The following is a 16,577-nucleotide window of genomic DNA, read 5'->3' as shown; positions in this document are numbered from 1 at the left end:
GCGGTGCTATACTAATTATTCGCGCTGTTAGACAAATATTTAGTATCAAACTCAAAGTCTAGAACTCACTGTGGTGCACACTAAACAACACAACATTAGTAATTGCGTGAACCGTTGTGAAACCCACAGGTGGTCTTGTTCTTCAACCGTAACCGTTTCAGTGTTTGCACCGAAACAAAACTCGACAAAATAGTAACTTCATCCAGTTCTATTCTAAGCTGGATGGAGAGAATTAACTAATAAGGCAACTGAAATCACACGAGATCTTCAAGTTTAATTAATTTGCCACAGAAAGTAGCGGTTTATCTTTTGCCTTGTAAAATTATTACGGTTCAATGCTGGAGATTTTGTTCGGAGATAAAAGATCACTTAAGCCCATTAAAAATCCTATGTAAGGGTTAAGGGGCGGAACCTTTCGTGCGAAGCGTGAAGTGAAAGATATCCTGTAAGCTTCCGACAAAGTTAAACACTTAATTCAATGTGATTTAGTTCCCTCAGCAAGCTTTTAAGAGTATGCTAAGGCTCAATTATTTGAATATCAACTGTATGAACTTTCGGTATGAATTGATACGGGCATTAGATCATGTGGCGTGTGTTTAAGTTTTCCTTTTTTTATAAACAAACTTAACGCTTTTACGAGATAAAGAACTTTGCGATCTATCTTGAATTTATCAAACTCTTTTGAAAAAGGCCTGTTTGAAAGAAGGGGGATGTCAGAAGGACGTGAAAGTCTTCACATCAATTCATGTAGAGAAGAACTTACATAAAAACTAAATACAACTATGCACTTAACCCCTCTCAATCTTGAAATTTGTGTTACAATGAATATAAACCGCAGTTCTTCGTTTTTACGAAGTGGGTTTTTTTTAGTTTTTACATTAAAATGCGTGACTTGTTGAATCCGAGAGTTGAAGTGCGAACGAAAATAGGGCGGTTTTTCACCACAGCTTTCGGTGGCAAATAACGCAGTTCGAATGAAACTACTGAACAATGATCCTTGGAAAGCATAAGTTTCAATTGGAAAATGTTCGTATAGCGAAGCGTAAAGCCAGCTTTACAGGTGAAAAACGGCACAAGTGAGATTGATTTTATTGAAAAGGTGGTCTCTTAACATAATTATACCGAGTATACTTAAGTGAAAGAACCCCGCAGTGAGAAGCACACTGGAATCTTTTCAACGGAACTTTTTGGCGTGAAGATCTTAAAACCATGTTCATTCCAGTTGTATCATTAAATCGACGAAATATGGAATAACAAGAAGGCGGCGAATTCAGCCCAGTATTCTCTCGAACAGTTTCAATTTCGAATCCACAAGCCACAGAACAATAGTTTGGCGAAGTTCTAAAAATAAAAAAAGCTCACAGTAATCACATTTTACAAGCGTTCTAATATTCCGAGTTTTAGTACAGACGATTGCGATCAAATTAAAAATGTATCAAGTGTATTCATCTGTTATTACGTATTCAATATCCTCGAGGCAAGCTGATCACACTCATGAAGTTGATATTCGCAGAAATGCCGAGGAAAAGATCGTAATGCCTCCACAAAATAAAACGAAATTAAATGTGAATGGCTCCAGCAACGAGTAACCAACTCTTAAATCGACTGGAGGAAACTATACATCAAATACCTTTTGCATTTGTACCGACCAATTCCGAATTCAATTTATATCTTGGTGGCAAAATAAAGTTTAATGCTAATAGTTATGATTTGGCATTATTTTTTCTCATGTCTACATATTATTGTATTATTTCGATATTGACTTTTCCTCAAACACTCAAAAACACAAAATTTCCGGTTTAAATCTGTATTTGGAAAAAACTTAAAATTTGAAACAATTTTTTTACCGCGATGGACAACATAACTAAGAATTAAGTAATTTTATAAACCAAGTTTGAAGAAATGCCCAACGTAACTTTTATTTTGCCTCAAGAAATTAGCTAAATAGCCCTAGCCAGAGTTTGAAATATTGTACGCTTGACAAGTAAATATGGAATTTTATTTTACACAACTGTCGTGCGATTGTCCCTCATTCTATACTACAAATAAACGAAACAAAAAAGATTATCTTCTTTTTCCGCTTTATTTGAATATCTTTCAAACAACCCTCGATATTTATTAAGATCCTATATTTTTAATCTCCTGTCATGAAAAGAATTCCTCTCTGTTTTCAGATTCAATTCCACGAAAACACAATTTTCCGGAAAGTCGCGCGCGCGTAACATTTCATTCCACTTTAGCCTAGTTCTTCTTGTTATGCTAATTTACAACCGACATTGTGTTTTGCTTTTAAAATTTAGCTTTACAGACTTAAACTCAAACAATTTACCCCTCACAGGTAATTAAATCATATGATTAACCTGGCCTTACGATTAGTTTTTTCGGTCTTTGTTGATAAATCTAGATGTCTTTTCCGTAAAAGCTTTTGGCCGTAGGAAAAAAAAACACACAACAAATGTTCGGAGAAGCGGGCAGAAGTTGTCGTTTTGAAACCATTACCGAGACGTCTGCTAAATTTACCTTTCACAGTCTGAAGAAGTTTTAAGTTGGTCGTTTAGTCACTTAATGATTATTGGTAATTCATGGAAGTATAATGCTGACAAAAAATTCGTCTGAAATTATGAAAAGAGACAAAATTTCCGTTTGGACAATTTCGTGTCAATGCGCAATCAAGTGGTTTCCGACAGGCCCCAATTGGTAAACTTTGCCGCCCTGCAGGTCGTCATAAACAATCTGCCTTTGGAACCTTTTTGCAACCTTTCACTTAAAAGGATATAATTTTTGTGCCAAGTTCATGGCCAAAAATAACATCATCGGATAGTTTTTGTCTTGGGGTCAGAAAAAAAAATAATTGCTAGAGGTGAAAGAGGGAGCGAAAACGTTTTTTCAGCTATTAAATCGAAGAGAAAGTGTCTCCTTTTTTAATTAACTGATAAATTGATTATCCATTACATTAATGAAATATCTAAATACACTCTGTCTCGGTTGACTTCTTAAATATAGATGTTATTACGCTTTATGAGGCCATTTTAGTTGTCTCAATGGGTAAACATGTCATGTAGAAAAGGCACTGTTTGTCGACAGTCAATGTGCAATATTCCGCTGAGAAAACAATTTCCTGGAGATTTCCCTCGAAACTCAACTAAAACCGCAAACAAAAGATCTTATCTTCGTAAGCTTGCTAAAAAAAACCAGGCTTCCCGAAAACACTCGGTCTTAAATTTTTTAAAATAGTCATGGCGATTTTACATGATTATTTTTTTAAAAAAATTTAAGATGCTTGCCTACCGAACTATTTTGAGGATGATAGAAATTCTTAACCGTTCTATTCAACCGTGTTTATTTCCTCAAATTTACTTCGAGTCAGTAAATGCTGACGCTATTTGCTGAAAAGCTCTCAGTTTTCGCTTGCAAATGGCCCTAGTTAATTGTTATGAAGTGTATAAATACAATTAAACGAGGCGTAAATTACGCTAATAACTAACAAATGTCTTTCACTGCTCCATTGAAGTATTTCGCACCTGGACCATCTGCGCGCAAAAAGCCAATCAAATGCAGAAATCGATCCCAGCTGGGCCATTCTACCAATCACAGTCGAGGCGCGTGTGTCACAAACACAGTTAGGCAAACAATCGGAAAAGTATCCGTGTTTTCAATTCTGCTTCTTTAAGAAAAGTGCAATTTGCATCAAGTGATACGAAAACAATTGTTCCTCTTAACACAACTTCGTTTCCGTGCTTGAAAAGGGTATAAATGTCATAAACTTAAATATAACGAGCCACAGAAAAATGTTCTAAGTTTACACATCCAAAACCTTATATTCCTTGTCTTCAGCAAAGCTTTCGGAAATCTAAAACGACTTAAAATCGAACTCCAGTTGAAGGCAATATATCACGTCTTTGACGCCTGGAATTGAACAATTATAATCCACGGTTTCAACTGTGTCAAATGTGGAATACTAATAACCTTTGTTAACAAATGAACTCTAGGAATAATCAACGATATTTATTATCTCCAGGCTCCGTAAATAATAGCATGTGAATGATCAGATCATATCGATAAAAGCTCTCTTTCAATTTCCTGTCCATATAAACCACGCTGGTCGTACCCTTAAAGAAAAGCAAACACATCTTTTCACTGAGAGGACCCAACCTGCCAAACAGAGCCCAACATGCAGAATTCATCCGCTTTCAGCGTGGACTCTCTTATGGGGAAGAAACCCGTCGAAACTAAAGCAAACGATCTGGAAAAGGAAAGCGAAAGAAAGTCCGCTTTTTCCGTTGCCCCGCCGTTGACTAAGCGCGAATTTCATCCACCAAGCGTGTGTAACTGCCAGCCTTGTCAGCAAACTGCCGTGCCAACCGGGTTTACTGCCATTAGTCAGAGTGTAGCGGAGCCTCGTTTTATGTCACTCCAATCCATGGCTGGAGCAGTGACAGTCCCTGCTCCCGTCTATCTTCCCAAAGGTAAGTGAAATTTTGAACTGTTAGCAAGCGCTTTGACAGCAAAGGACGTGTCGGCTACAAAGGGTACTCAATGAGACTCGAAGTTCGTTTCAATACACAGTGCAAAATGTTTCTTGATTAAGTAAAATATGTCATTTGGCTTTAGAACTCTATGGCCGGAAAACTGTCAAATGATTCAGGAATTACTTAATTCTCAATGACCCTTTCGTCTCGAAAAGTAGTTCAGTTTTGACAAAGAAAGAATAATCAACCGAGTCCATTTTGAACTATTAATAACATACGTGTTTCCATATCGAGAAACAGAAAGATAGGTGGAAAATGTTTCAACTATATACTGTATTTATTCGAATAGCCATTCTAGACCGCTCGTTTTTTTCCGTATATTAAAAAACAATTTGTGATAAAAATGTGTTCTTTTGTTTTTACTTGTTTGTCATATTAAGTGCCTAAAAGAAGAACATGTACTGCAGAAAGCAACAAATATTCTTTGGTTACGATCAGGATAAAAGCAGAAAAAGTGCAATTCATAAAAACTGGAACACAGCTTTCGTCCTACAAAACATACTTCCATTGGCTATCGATAGATTTTCTTTCCTTTTGAAAGCTAGTCAAATTTACGGCCAATTAACTTTAGTGCCTGTAGTTCCTACGTGAGAAACAAAAGTCTCCCCAGTATATTTTGCTGGGGACCTTAACAGTGTGAGAAAAAACCGTCAGTAATTTTTAAAGTACTCTATATCTTGGCCCTTCTTTCCTCTATCTTTTGTATTATATCCATTCGGCTCTTAACAGTGTTAAAACAAACGTGTCAAGTTTTGCCAAAACGCTCGGAAAACGTTGGAAAGAACGTTAGTAGGGGAAGGAATTCTAGCATTGGCAAACCATCACAATTCTCGACTCACTCGTTTGCCTACATGCGATAAACAGCGAACGTTAAATGAATTAACGGCGCGTAACAGATGGAGTGAAATCCTGCAACTCAAAGAGAAAGGCATTTATTCTTTTACGCTTAATTCTCTGCAAGACTAGATCAAAGAGTCTATAGCATCGATGTCGATAAAGGTTCTGTGTGTACTTGGGCGTGGTGCGTTGTCATCTTGTATTCCTTCAAAAAACCGCCCTTTATCTCCATGCAAGGAAACTCTTCAGTCACTTGGTTACCAATTTTTTGATCACGATGTTTTCAAAACGCGCTCAATTATTAGTCCTTTAGGTACTTCAGGAGAAATAAAATCAATCTTTTATTTTTCAAAAGGTGCTACATGCTGACTGCCAGATCATTGACGGTGTTGTTTACGAAGTATCTGTGTTAAGAAAAAGATGTATTTTTTTCAACCCGGAAATAGATATAATCGCTTTCAAGGCATTCGCTATGCCCCATAAATGCCAACGTTTGATTCAGTTATATTTGTTGCTCACACTTAAAAGCGTGCTGTTAGCGGTACAGTTAAGCTAAATGGCTAACATCATGTTAACCCAATTTATGACATTTTTATTCCAGCCGCGAGTCGCTGTTTGATCTCCATTTAGCAAGTCATTTTTGCCGAGTGAAATAAAACCCCATACTGACTGAAGAAACGAATGATTTTAAACCAATTCAGGTCCCAAATGATCGACAACTCGAAAAAAGGGATATTTTAATAAACACGTTGATGATATTTAATGGTTAGTCACTCGGTCATAAAACGTTAACAATGAACTATATTCGTCCAACAAACAAAATTCTAGTCTCTGCCTTCATCACCGTACGCACTAACCATGAGAACACTTCTGAAAATGGCAGATGACACAATCACGTTTTTGTTGTCATTTCCAAGGTCAGTAGAAAATAGTTTTGTTTGTCCAAGTTCTTTTGATCACGTGTTGGCGTAGAGCATTTCCTAAAGAGCCATTTAAACGTAGAGTGCCATGTTCATAAACAAAAGCCACCACACAACAGTTCTCACCGACATAATTAAGTGGATATCTTTAATTGTTTGTTCTGGCCCACTGTTAGGAGAAAGAAAAGGTTAACATTTCTAATGGACTGCTCATTAGCGCGCGCAGAAATATGTTGAAATTTATGCGGTTATTTATGGGAAATTATTCAGGGCTGTTACAACAACGCATGAACAATTATTTTCGCATTCTATAAAGGATTTTTTCTAACAAGGAAGTGAAGGTCATATAGGCTGCAATCGGCAATTTCTAGATTTTGTTTGATTGCGATATTCTGTTAGAATGGCCGAACAATGTGCCTAAAATGGCATTCTTTCTTCAAGTTTTCCGGATATAAAGCATTTTTCCCAAATGAAACACATCTTTCAATTCCCACATTAAAACATTCGATTCGAATTTGCCGTTGGATAAACTGCCGTAATTGTTCACATTTCCCGTCATAAGTCCACATTTCCAGTAATTTTACCTAGACTGTAAATGTTTATAGCAGAAACACACGTTTAATGTTTAGCCACGACAATTATGCTTGAATCAGTGAGATCTTTGAACTATCACCCGCATTCCAACTCACAACCCTTGAATTCTCTGTACAAATGTCCTATCAATTAAACTATGAAATCGAATTTTTCAAGACTGTGTTTTTGAAATATAATAATCTCATTTTGTTAAATCTTACTTTCGTAAATAACAATAACAAGACAATTAACGAGTCTTTTTGTCTCTAACGTTCAAGTTATTTCAATCATTTTATCTTCTCCTGATTTCACTGCTTTAAGCAATTGGCAGGACGCATTTTGACCAACTGAAATTTGATTTTCACTAGTGATTTTCTGTTTAACTATCAGGTGCTTTTAAATTGATTTTTGTGGGGAAATACAACAAGAGGATGTGAAACAAATTAGGCCCCAAATAAACTCCGTAGCAAAGCAATATCGAATGCATTCGCTCTTTAGATGAGCTTAGATGGTCAAGGTACATCGTAACAGCAACATTTTAGTCAATTTGTGCATCTAAGAAACTGCTTTGAACGTTTAAATTCGTCGCATTGCCTTTTTTCTGGTGTCCTTTTTTACCTAACTAAACAAGCCACATTTTGGCCGTGAGTGCTTTTGACGTGTGAACGGATGCGAAAAGGACGTAGGCAAGCTTTATGGCTACAGTTTGCCATCTGTCTCGTTCGATCTCAACCTGGTTCCTAGGCTGCTCCGGTGAGGAAGAGAGAGGATCCTGGGAACGGGGTTGGTTTGATCTTTAACTTGGGATTGTAGCGTTCTTAACTTAACCTTACCGACTTCTTATTTTATTCTAAATATTGACTTTATTTTGTTATCACAGCTCCCCAGAGACGCAAAAGAAAAGAGAGCAAGACCCGACGACAGCGTACGACCTTCACGAGCGAACAGACACTTAAGCTCGAGCTTGAATTCCACCAAAACGAGTACATCACTCGCTCTAGGCGTTTTGAGCTCGCAGCCTGCCTCAGTCTGACTGAAACACAAGTGAAAATATGGTTCCAGAACCGCAGAGCGAAAGACAAGCGCCTAGAGAAGGCACAAATGGATCAGCAGCTGAGAATAGCAAGTTACGCTGCTGGAGCGGGCATCACCTATCCGTCATCTTACTTCAATTATTACTCCCCCCACTACTACAAGAACAATCCCGCCATGCCCCAGGTGCCCGGCAGCATCAGCCAGAGAGTTGTATAAAGTTCAAACTTTGGGGAGAGGTGTCAGGGAATCTTCACTCTTGTAAATATAACTTTCGTTTCTATGAACGATTTCGTTTTTAAATGCTCACGGAGACAACTCACAATTTACATTTTAAAATGTAAAAATGGTCTATACGCTGCCCTAAGTAAGGAGATATGAAATGAGATGTAAAGAAATATTTTACAATGTATAAAATCAGTTGCTTTGAAATCGACGAAACCTCAATGAATAATAATTTAGTAAAGCAGAAAAACACTGAATTTGTAATAGCATAACAAAACGAAAAGGATGGTTATAATTGCAGAAGACTAAGACCCATAAGAAGATTAAGATCCCGAAAATAGCGAACTTAGAAAGTTTAGCTATAGATTTATTAATAGAAGGTATGCCATCCATACTTATTTGAACTAGCTCGCGGTAAACATGCATATAGACATTTCTGGATTTTTCAAGTTTCTCAGATTGCAGCATGACAAGAAAGATATTATTCAGTTAGTGGCAGTTGACACACGGTATACATAGTTCACACATCATAAACCTGGTGGATTCCACTACCAGAGGGGTCTTTGTAGTCCGGAATCATCTGCCCTAGGTAGACCATCAAGGAAAAAATTGTTTCCCGGCCGGCAGGCTATGTTTGACTCACTGACTGAAAAATGCCTCAGTTCTCGACACATTTAGTAGAATTAAAATTTTTTAAGTGCATCATAAGTATCGGCTTTTTAAATTCACAAACGACGTTATCAGGTTGTCTTTTGAATTTTATCTATATGTCTGGATTTATGAAAACCGTGTCAATCTCAAAACAAGAAACCTGCCACTTTTCCACGAAATACACTGGCTTTTCAATCAATCGACGCCTGTCAACCTGTCACTGCGGAACATGGAAACCCACCTTGCTTGAAGCTCCTCAACTGAACACATTTCACCTTGCCAGGCTTTCCTGCAAAGGAAATGACGACTTTTTAGTTCCAAAAGCAACTCTTTGACCCACCCACCCCGCTCAGTTGATGATGACTTCCGGGCCCGATCTGGTAGCCAGACCTTGCCCTCTATGTGGAACTCCCCTTGATATTATTCCCCTGGTTTTAAAAAGAGCAAGCTTTGCACCATTTTGACAGCGTCTTCACAAATCCAGACATTACAGAGATCAGTTAAACCTTGTTAGCATCCCGAGCCTTTCTTTTCCCTTTTTTTTTCACTATTGTCTCTCAATCTCTCTAATTACTGTTTGAATTCACAACTCTATGGAAAATATATGCAGAAAATATTGAGGACATGTTGAACTAAGGTACGCTCAGTGTTAGATTCTATTCAATTCAATGTTACTTTCAAACATAATTATCGGCAACCATGTTGAAACAAGATGATAAGGTCCCAAGTGGTTGATTAACTTTGCCTGTAACTCACGTACAAACCATCGAGGGTACTTAGAAATTTGAACACCGAATGCGAAAGCAATCACACTAACAGTGAAACACAAAAACTGCGACTAGAACTCAGATCATTGGATTTGATGTGACTGATTCTCGTATGATCCGATGAAGGGGCTTGATTATTAAAAGGAACAGGTCACAAAAACGACAAACACAACTCTAGAAAGGCGGCAACAGTTCCCTCTTTGATAGCAAGTATGAAAGTAAACTCCGTACCCGGGTTGCGCCCATAAACAATTCCCCAATACACCCGGGGCTTTATACACCCAGTTACATGAGGGCGGAGGGAGGCACTGTGAGAGAAAAGTGTCTTACCCAAGAACACCACGCAATGACACTGGGCAGGGCTCGAACTCACTCCTCGAACGGAATTTCATGGCCTGACCTCAGTCTAAATTACAAAGCACACTAATCAACAAGCAATTGTAGAGCTCTTCGTTGAGTTTCGTTTTCTCTCACTGCGAGCCCGCTTTTTCAGTCAATTTTTTCACACCAATTCTTCGAAAGAGTTTTCAGATAAATAGATAATGTGATCTCAAATAGATTCATTCAACTTGTTCCCCCCTTAAAAAAAAAAACTTAAAAAGTTATCGAAAAAAATAAATCATTCCACAATATAAAATAATGGCATTTTTAGACTATTTCGATTAGCTGAATGAAATCTTAAAGACAACAGAAGAATTGTGATAAATCTGGCTGAAGAGTCATCAAGGGAATTCGAATTATTTTACTTCTCGGGATCTGAGTCAGTTTGAGAATTTCTTAGTACATCAAGACAGCATCTTGTTATTATGCATTGATATCTCCTCTCAGCTTTTTTATTGGATCAGTGGAACGTTAACTACAGTGACGATGAAATGATCATCTGATCACATGGGTTCAATTTTAATTTCGACACGTGCGATCGAAATTATAATGCTACAGACTTGAAGATGAGTTTACCTACTTCTCTGAAGACGTGTCATAGCACGTTTTTACGAACAGTCAAAAGGAAAAAAACAACAATGAAAAATTAACAAAAAATTACAGAGGGCTGGAAATAATTATGATCTGCTCATTGGTTAGTAAAATAAATAAAACATAAATAAAAATAGATTACTCGTAAATAAATTACTCTGGAAAGCTTTATTCCGGAAGAGTGTAAAAGTTATGCAAATTAGCTCAAATTGTTAATCCTGTTTGGAGTAGATAAGGAAACCATGTAAGTGTGCAAAAATCGCATAAAACCTAATTGGTATCGCATTAAAAGGATAATGTGATTGAAAATGTCTTTATTTTGAAACTTATCATAGCGTTAATAAGATTTATTAGGTTTGTGGGTAGGTTGTTATCTCCTGAATAACATTACATCACAATCTCCTTTTCCTAGTCAAACCACATTTGTATATCAGCTCTGAAAATTAGTCTATACAGCCTTCCTGTTAATTTTGCTGTTAATCGGAACTCTCGGCAATTCTGATAGTGTTAGTAAAACAGGACTGTAACATTGAAGGAATAGAGGTTCACGGAGAAAGTACAATGAAGAAAATGACATTGTGTGATAATTTGATTTGGCATTTCCGTTTTAAACCTTTTGTTTGCCGAGATGAAATAAATTGCTCTATACAGAAGCGCATATCATCCAAATAAATTAATGCCGCCAGCAATAGATGTGCACTTAGGTCAGACAAGAAACTGGCAAGTTAATTAGGTCCCTGCGGAAAAAGTCGTGAAGAATTGGTTACTCCAATCACAATATTTTATCAAGAAAATTCCAAAATTCTTTCTTCACGCGACAAAAAAAAAGACAAGAAAACATTGATTGAGAAAACAGTTGCCATCTTTCTCGAAAATAATTGTAAGAAATTCTCTCTTTCTTTCGACTGAATAGTTATCGACCTTATTGTTAACACTAATTTAGCTGATTTTTAGATCATTTTATTATTAGCTAGTTTTTCTTGTATGAATATATTACCTTAAGGGTTGCATCTATAGTGATTACCAATCTCAACAGTTACTTTAAAAATTGTAATGTTTATCATAACTCCGTGAAAAGCAGTTTTACGTTTGTTTAGCAAACGCCATTCAAATTTCAGGACTTAAGCGGGAGCTTGCGGCACTCTTTTCCCATATCAACTATACAACCAACGCCGTATAATGCAAGCATAAACCTTGTCAAAAACATCCACAAATTGCCTCTCAAATGAACTTATCTCCGATGGCGATCGATTCATTCCGTGGTAAACCCTTTCAAAATAAAACGATTAGTTCAATTAAGGCACAATGATAAAAAAAGATTGTCATTCTTTCACTGAACGGGGAACAAAAGCCAAATTAAATTTCCATGACCTATTAGACAAAAATCAAGAACAGAGCATCTGCGAAGAAAGCTGTCACAAACAAAAGACAGGTTTATTACTATCGGAAGATTAAAAAGAACTCGATTTCCTGTTTATAGCTTCGTCGTTACACTAAAACTGCGAGGACAAAGAAAAAAATAATTCTTGTTTGGCCCACGCCTTGGAATTTGCATGAAAATCAAGCGAGACTAAATTTATCCCTTTGTTAGCGTGATTGCTCACCAAAAAGTTAAGCCGTGGGGGCTGCAGAACAAACAGCTTTTGTGTAAGTCCTCTAAATAAGGCATTCGACATTTACTGTGTGTACTTTGAAATGTATACACAAGCCTGTACTTTTTATTACCAGCCGTATGGCTGGAGTTTGATTGCTGTTAAAGTCTCTCTCTCGATCCCGGATTGGCGGACAGCGGACAGCTAGCTTTATGAAGGCAAAAGTTATTTGTCGTTTTGAAACTCGAGGATGAGCTCACATGCGAACTGTGTAAATTAAACGATGAATACTCCTTTGTACTTTTGTATAATGGCAACATTTCCGAAGTTTGAGCGCTGCTTAACTGGCTTCATTTTGCCCCCCAAACAGAGCTTTCTCAACTTGTTAATCTAACTTGACACATCTGCCAAGCACAGGAAAACTTGGAAAAATGTCACGGGATATTTGAATCGGGGCATAAACTTTGGTGTTGTAAATCTTAAGGCCAACACAAGGTGTTAGCAAGACAGTGGATCTTAATCCGCGAAACTTATCTTTCTTAGCTAGCGTTTGCTTAGGATCTGTCTCTTAGGCTGATGTGCGACAGACTCGAATGGAGACAAATAGGATTCGCGGTTTTATTGTTCAATTTCTGTGGCAAACGTACAGTGATTGATATTTTCATTGATACGTTATAGCACTACAATCAAGCTAGTAATGTGGGTGATTAGGACCTTTGAACAAATTATATCGAAATTAATGCTAATTAAGGCGTGATTGTTCTACTTTAGCCTTTATTCAACCTTCATCAGCTTTCATTAACAAAAGATTAGAAACTAATTGTCGCCAGCACTGCCAATCACAGGAAGGAATGGTAATTGAATTTGCGAAGAGTGTGTGAATAAGGCGATAGCTGGAATAACATTAAGTGAGTGTAGAAAGCTTCATAAAGACGACACCACACGTCAACGCGACAGACGACCTAATTCAAGCGACATGGAATGAGCCTTTCTTGGAATCTTCAACTCAGAAATATGCAACATAGGTCGTTCAGAATTGATGACATCTTAGCGGAGGATACTCATCCCAATGAGACAACAAAACCGGAACGGAAGGAAGGAACCGAGGTTACGGTTGTTCGGAGGCCACCAATCTTGTTGCCAAGAATAGAGCCTATCGTTTGGAGCCCTTGCATGAATAACTGCTGCCATTCACCGTCAAACTATGGACGCGTCCGCGGGGAGCCAAAGGCATATCTACCACCTTGGTATTATCACAGAAATCCGCAAGGATTTCCAGGTAACCATCAGATAGATTCAGTAATTATTCGCTTCTATTCTTAAGCAACCGTATTCGTATCTGTATCGACCTTTTGTATTCATTCAGTATAAAGTTATATCTTAAGATAACTCTAACCTTGCAGTTCAAATTCTGAGCAGAGTCAGCTTTTCTTCTGGTTTTTGAAATCAGCTGCAAGTCCACTTCAGCTACTTAACTACAGCGCGCAACTGTTACGATCAAACGAAAGGCTATTTGAAGGATACGTCAACCTTATGAAGTCGGGAAAGAAACGTTTGTTTCTTTATCTCTACAACAATCAAATTGTTATCAAAAAATAATGTCCTCTAGAATTTTAGACATAGTTTGTAACCAGCACCGTAACAAATTCTATGTTGTGCAATGTCCTTGAGGGATCCGCAATTAAAAGATATCCAGGCGTTTGAATTTGCCGTCGAAGAAATTAGAAAATACCTAAAAAATAGTCAATGCCGATCAGAACGCCAGACAACAAAATCTGCTTGACGTAAATGCTTTAGCGTTTTACGTCAAGCCGCAGATAAACTAATTACACGCCGTGGGTACAACAGGGATGTTCTTTATAAACGGATCAAGGGATGTAATGAGTTTTCAACCCGTAGTGATCTCATTGTCGCTTAATTTGTAGAACAACCAAACGAACACGCTGTTTTTCAATTGCAGACGTTTGACTTTTGTTGTACAAGCGTATTAATTAATATTTGGCTCAAAAGGTAAACGATTATTTTAAGGGTTGTTTCCAAGACATGTTTGGAAGAGGCTTTGATCACCCGCTAAAATGTCAATGTGAACTGAGCATTTCATCGTGAGATGGAACGGTAATTATCTCAGTTGGGTAATAGCTAAAAACAGTAGCTAACAGTACAAAAATGTTCGAAACAAAATCCAAACGTTTCAGTCAGGCTTACTGCTATACAGTGGATCATGCAAAGTCCCAACAAAGCCCGAAAACGTTTACACTATTTGCACTCGTTGTTGGTTTATAGCTCCCGTTCACCAGTCGCCGAATTTCACACGCAATAGAAAGGGTTGATAGGAGACCTCGTTTCATCAATTTTCTCCACTTTAGCAGAGCAGAAAAGCTGCTAACACACTTGTCAACAGAAAAGACAAATCTACTGCGACTCCAAAGTCTTATATCCGGCAACGCTCTATTAAATTCGAGTGGTAAACGGGAGCAATCATGGTCGACGAGTGCAAATAGTATGTTGGCAACTTTTCTACTGTTGTGCCAAAGCGAAGTCTCACAGCCGTTTTCAATCTAATCGTCTCGAACTCAAGTTTTGAACTTTTTTCAACTATTTGCTTTAGGTATGTTAGAGCAAAGGTATCCACAGACAGTTGAGCAACCCTGACGATTTCGGATGGTAACCCTCACTTCATGCGTAAAATTTTTCAGTCAGTAATAATCAGCAACAATCAGTCAAAGGAAGTAGCCGAACGTAAGTTACTAAACAGCAAAAAAGCATGGAAAGGTCAACAAAATGAAACAAGGAAACCGAAAATCCAAAAACAGCAGGAAATAAATTCGCTAGTTCATTTTATTCGGGTGCAAAATTAAAACTAATACAATCGCTTGCTTCGTGTCTAACTGTATGATCGGTTTTCTAGCTCTGCGTTGAAATTTTGAGTGATCACAATTTGTTTCAAATATCGATTTTGCTAAATTTTTGTACCAAAAAAAGTTACGCAAAGTTTCCAACGTTCTCTTATCAGTTTCATGTTTCAGCATGGGATAAAAACGTCTTAGATTCCATTAAGTCTAACAACAACTATCTTAAACAGCTCCCTTTTGCAGCAAATGTGATTTAATTCAGTCCTGAGATCCTAGATAAAACTGCGCGTGCTCTCGTTTATAAACTGCATTCATTTCCTCGGTAATAGAATCCTGTCATTTATTGAAATCAAATCATAACTAGAAGTGAATATATGAAAGGTCATATATTCGAACTGCGAACGGAAAATATGAAGACCTGACTGATCATCGCAGTTATATACACAACTTTTATAACTGTTCGGTCTTCAGTTCTTACATCCAGACATGTTTTTGATCTCTTCATGATCAAAAACCCTGCTTACAATCCATAACATGGTCTTCTAAACTTCAACAGCGATACAATGACGTTCGAATTAAACAGTGAAATTATTACTTTGCAACTTCTCCCCCGGTACCATTGTTTTGGGAAAGGCGATTAAAGCCGGAGCAAAGCGAATCTTCCCTTGACCCTTTGCGCTTTCTGTGAAGTGGCTTCCCATGATCCTCGCGGTCGCTCTCATGTCGAAGTTTCAATATGTACCAGGCTGCCCGGCAGGCAGTTACAGCTTTGGGTTAACTCGATAGAAACACGGAGAACAAGTTTTCTGTTTCTTTTAGAAAATACCGCGACGAAAAAAGAAAACTTGTTTCCTTTGTTCATCAACATGTTAATTCTCTTTGCTCGAGCAATCATTACGTCAACAGCTCGTGCTAGTTTTGTGTTTCCATCGAGTTATAGAAGCACGATTTAAAACCAATCAGCGCGCGGATTATCTTTGGGCTATTTTCTAAAATATCGTATCATTATTTCCTATCCAACAGATTACTCCCATCACTATTTACACACACGAAACTTCACTGTAAATGGAAAACAGAGGCGACCTCGCACAGCGTTTTCAAGTCATCAACTTCTTACGCTTGAACGCCAGTTCCAGGCCCAGAAATATTTGACACGGCCACAGCGTTACGAGCTCGCTACCAGTCTCATGTTGACTGAAACGCAAGTCAAGATATGGTTCCAAAATCGTCGAATGAAATGGAAAAGATGCGGCAAGACAACAAGTGATAGGAAACAAAGGAAAGACAGCAGGAATGAGATGAATCTATCAATAGAGGGGGAACTAGATGATTCCGATTAAATTAATAGTGTAGCCCCTGCGTAGCTGGTGGTTTTACGCGACCTGCGTGTGCGGACAAGGGGCAAAATCGCGAGGAGCCTGGGAGAGAGAGATAAGAAACGCTATCCCCTAGGCTCCTCGCAGCATCGGCGCTCGTATTCGCGGCTTAACGCATCGCTTGTGGATCTTGTGCTCGTGCTCAAATCGCTTAAACCACCAGCTACGCATCAATAGAGTGGCTGAAATGATTACATTGTAAATATTAAATTAAAAGAAATAAAAGTTCCGATCTTTTAAAGTAAAAAAAA

At 37.8% G+C, this 16,577-nt stretch overlaps 2 protein-coding genes across 2 annotated transcripts; both read left to right on the top strand.

Annotated features, from left to right (window-relative positions):
* The first annotated feature begins 4,102 nt into the window (after positions 1-4,102).
* On the top strand, positions 4,103-9,399 carry LOC110054276 (uncharacterized). Its single transcript, XM_020760649.2, has 2 exons — positions 4,103-4,466; positions 7,740-9,399. The coding sequence occupies exons 1-2, from the start codon at positions 4,172-4,174 to the stop codon at positions 8,108-8,110; spliced, it is 666 nt and encodes a 221-aa protein (XP_020616308.1). The 5' UTR covers positions 4,103-4,171; the 3' UTR covers positions 8,111-9,399.
* Positions 9,400-12,414: 3,015 nt separating this feature from the next.
* Positions 12,415-16,577, top strand: LOC149115945 (brain-specific homeobox protein homolog). Its single transcript, XM_089285411.1, has 2 exons — positions 12,415-13,377; positions 15,974-16,577. The coding sequence occupies exons 1-2, from the start codon at positions 13,080-13,082 to the stop codon at positions 16,288-16,290; spliced, it is 615 nt and encodes a 204-aa protein (XP_089141537.1). The 5' UTR covers positions 12,415-13,079; the 3' UTR covers positions 16,291-16,577.

Source organism: Orbicella faveolata, unplaced genomic scaffold (genome assembly GCF_042242905.1).
Source record: "Orbicella faveolata isolate gen_17 unplaced genomic scaffold, um_ofav_v1 contig_13, whole genome shotgun sequence".
Lineage (NCBI taxonomy): Eukaryota > Metazoa > Cnidaria > Anthozoa > Scleractinia > Merulinidae > Orbicella > Orbicella faveolata.
The sequence above is the reverse complement of the archived record's forward strand: the minus strand, read 5'-3'. Positions and strand labels throughout refer to the sequence as shown.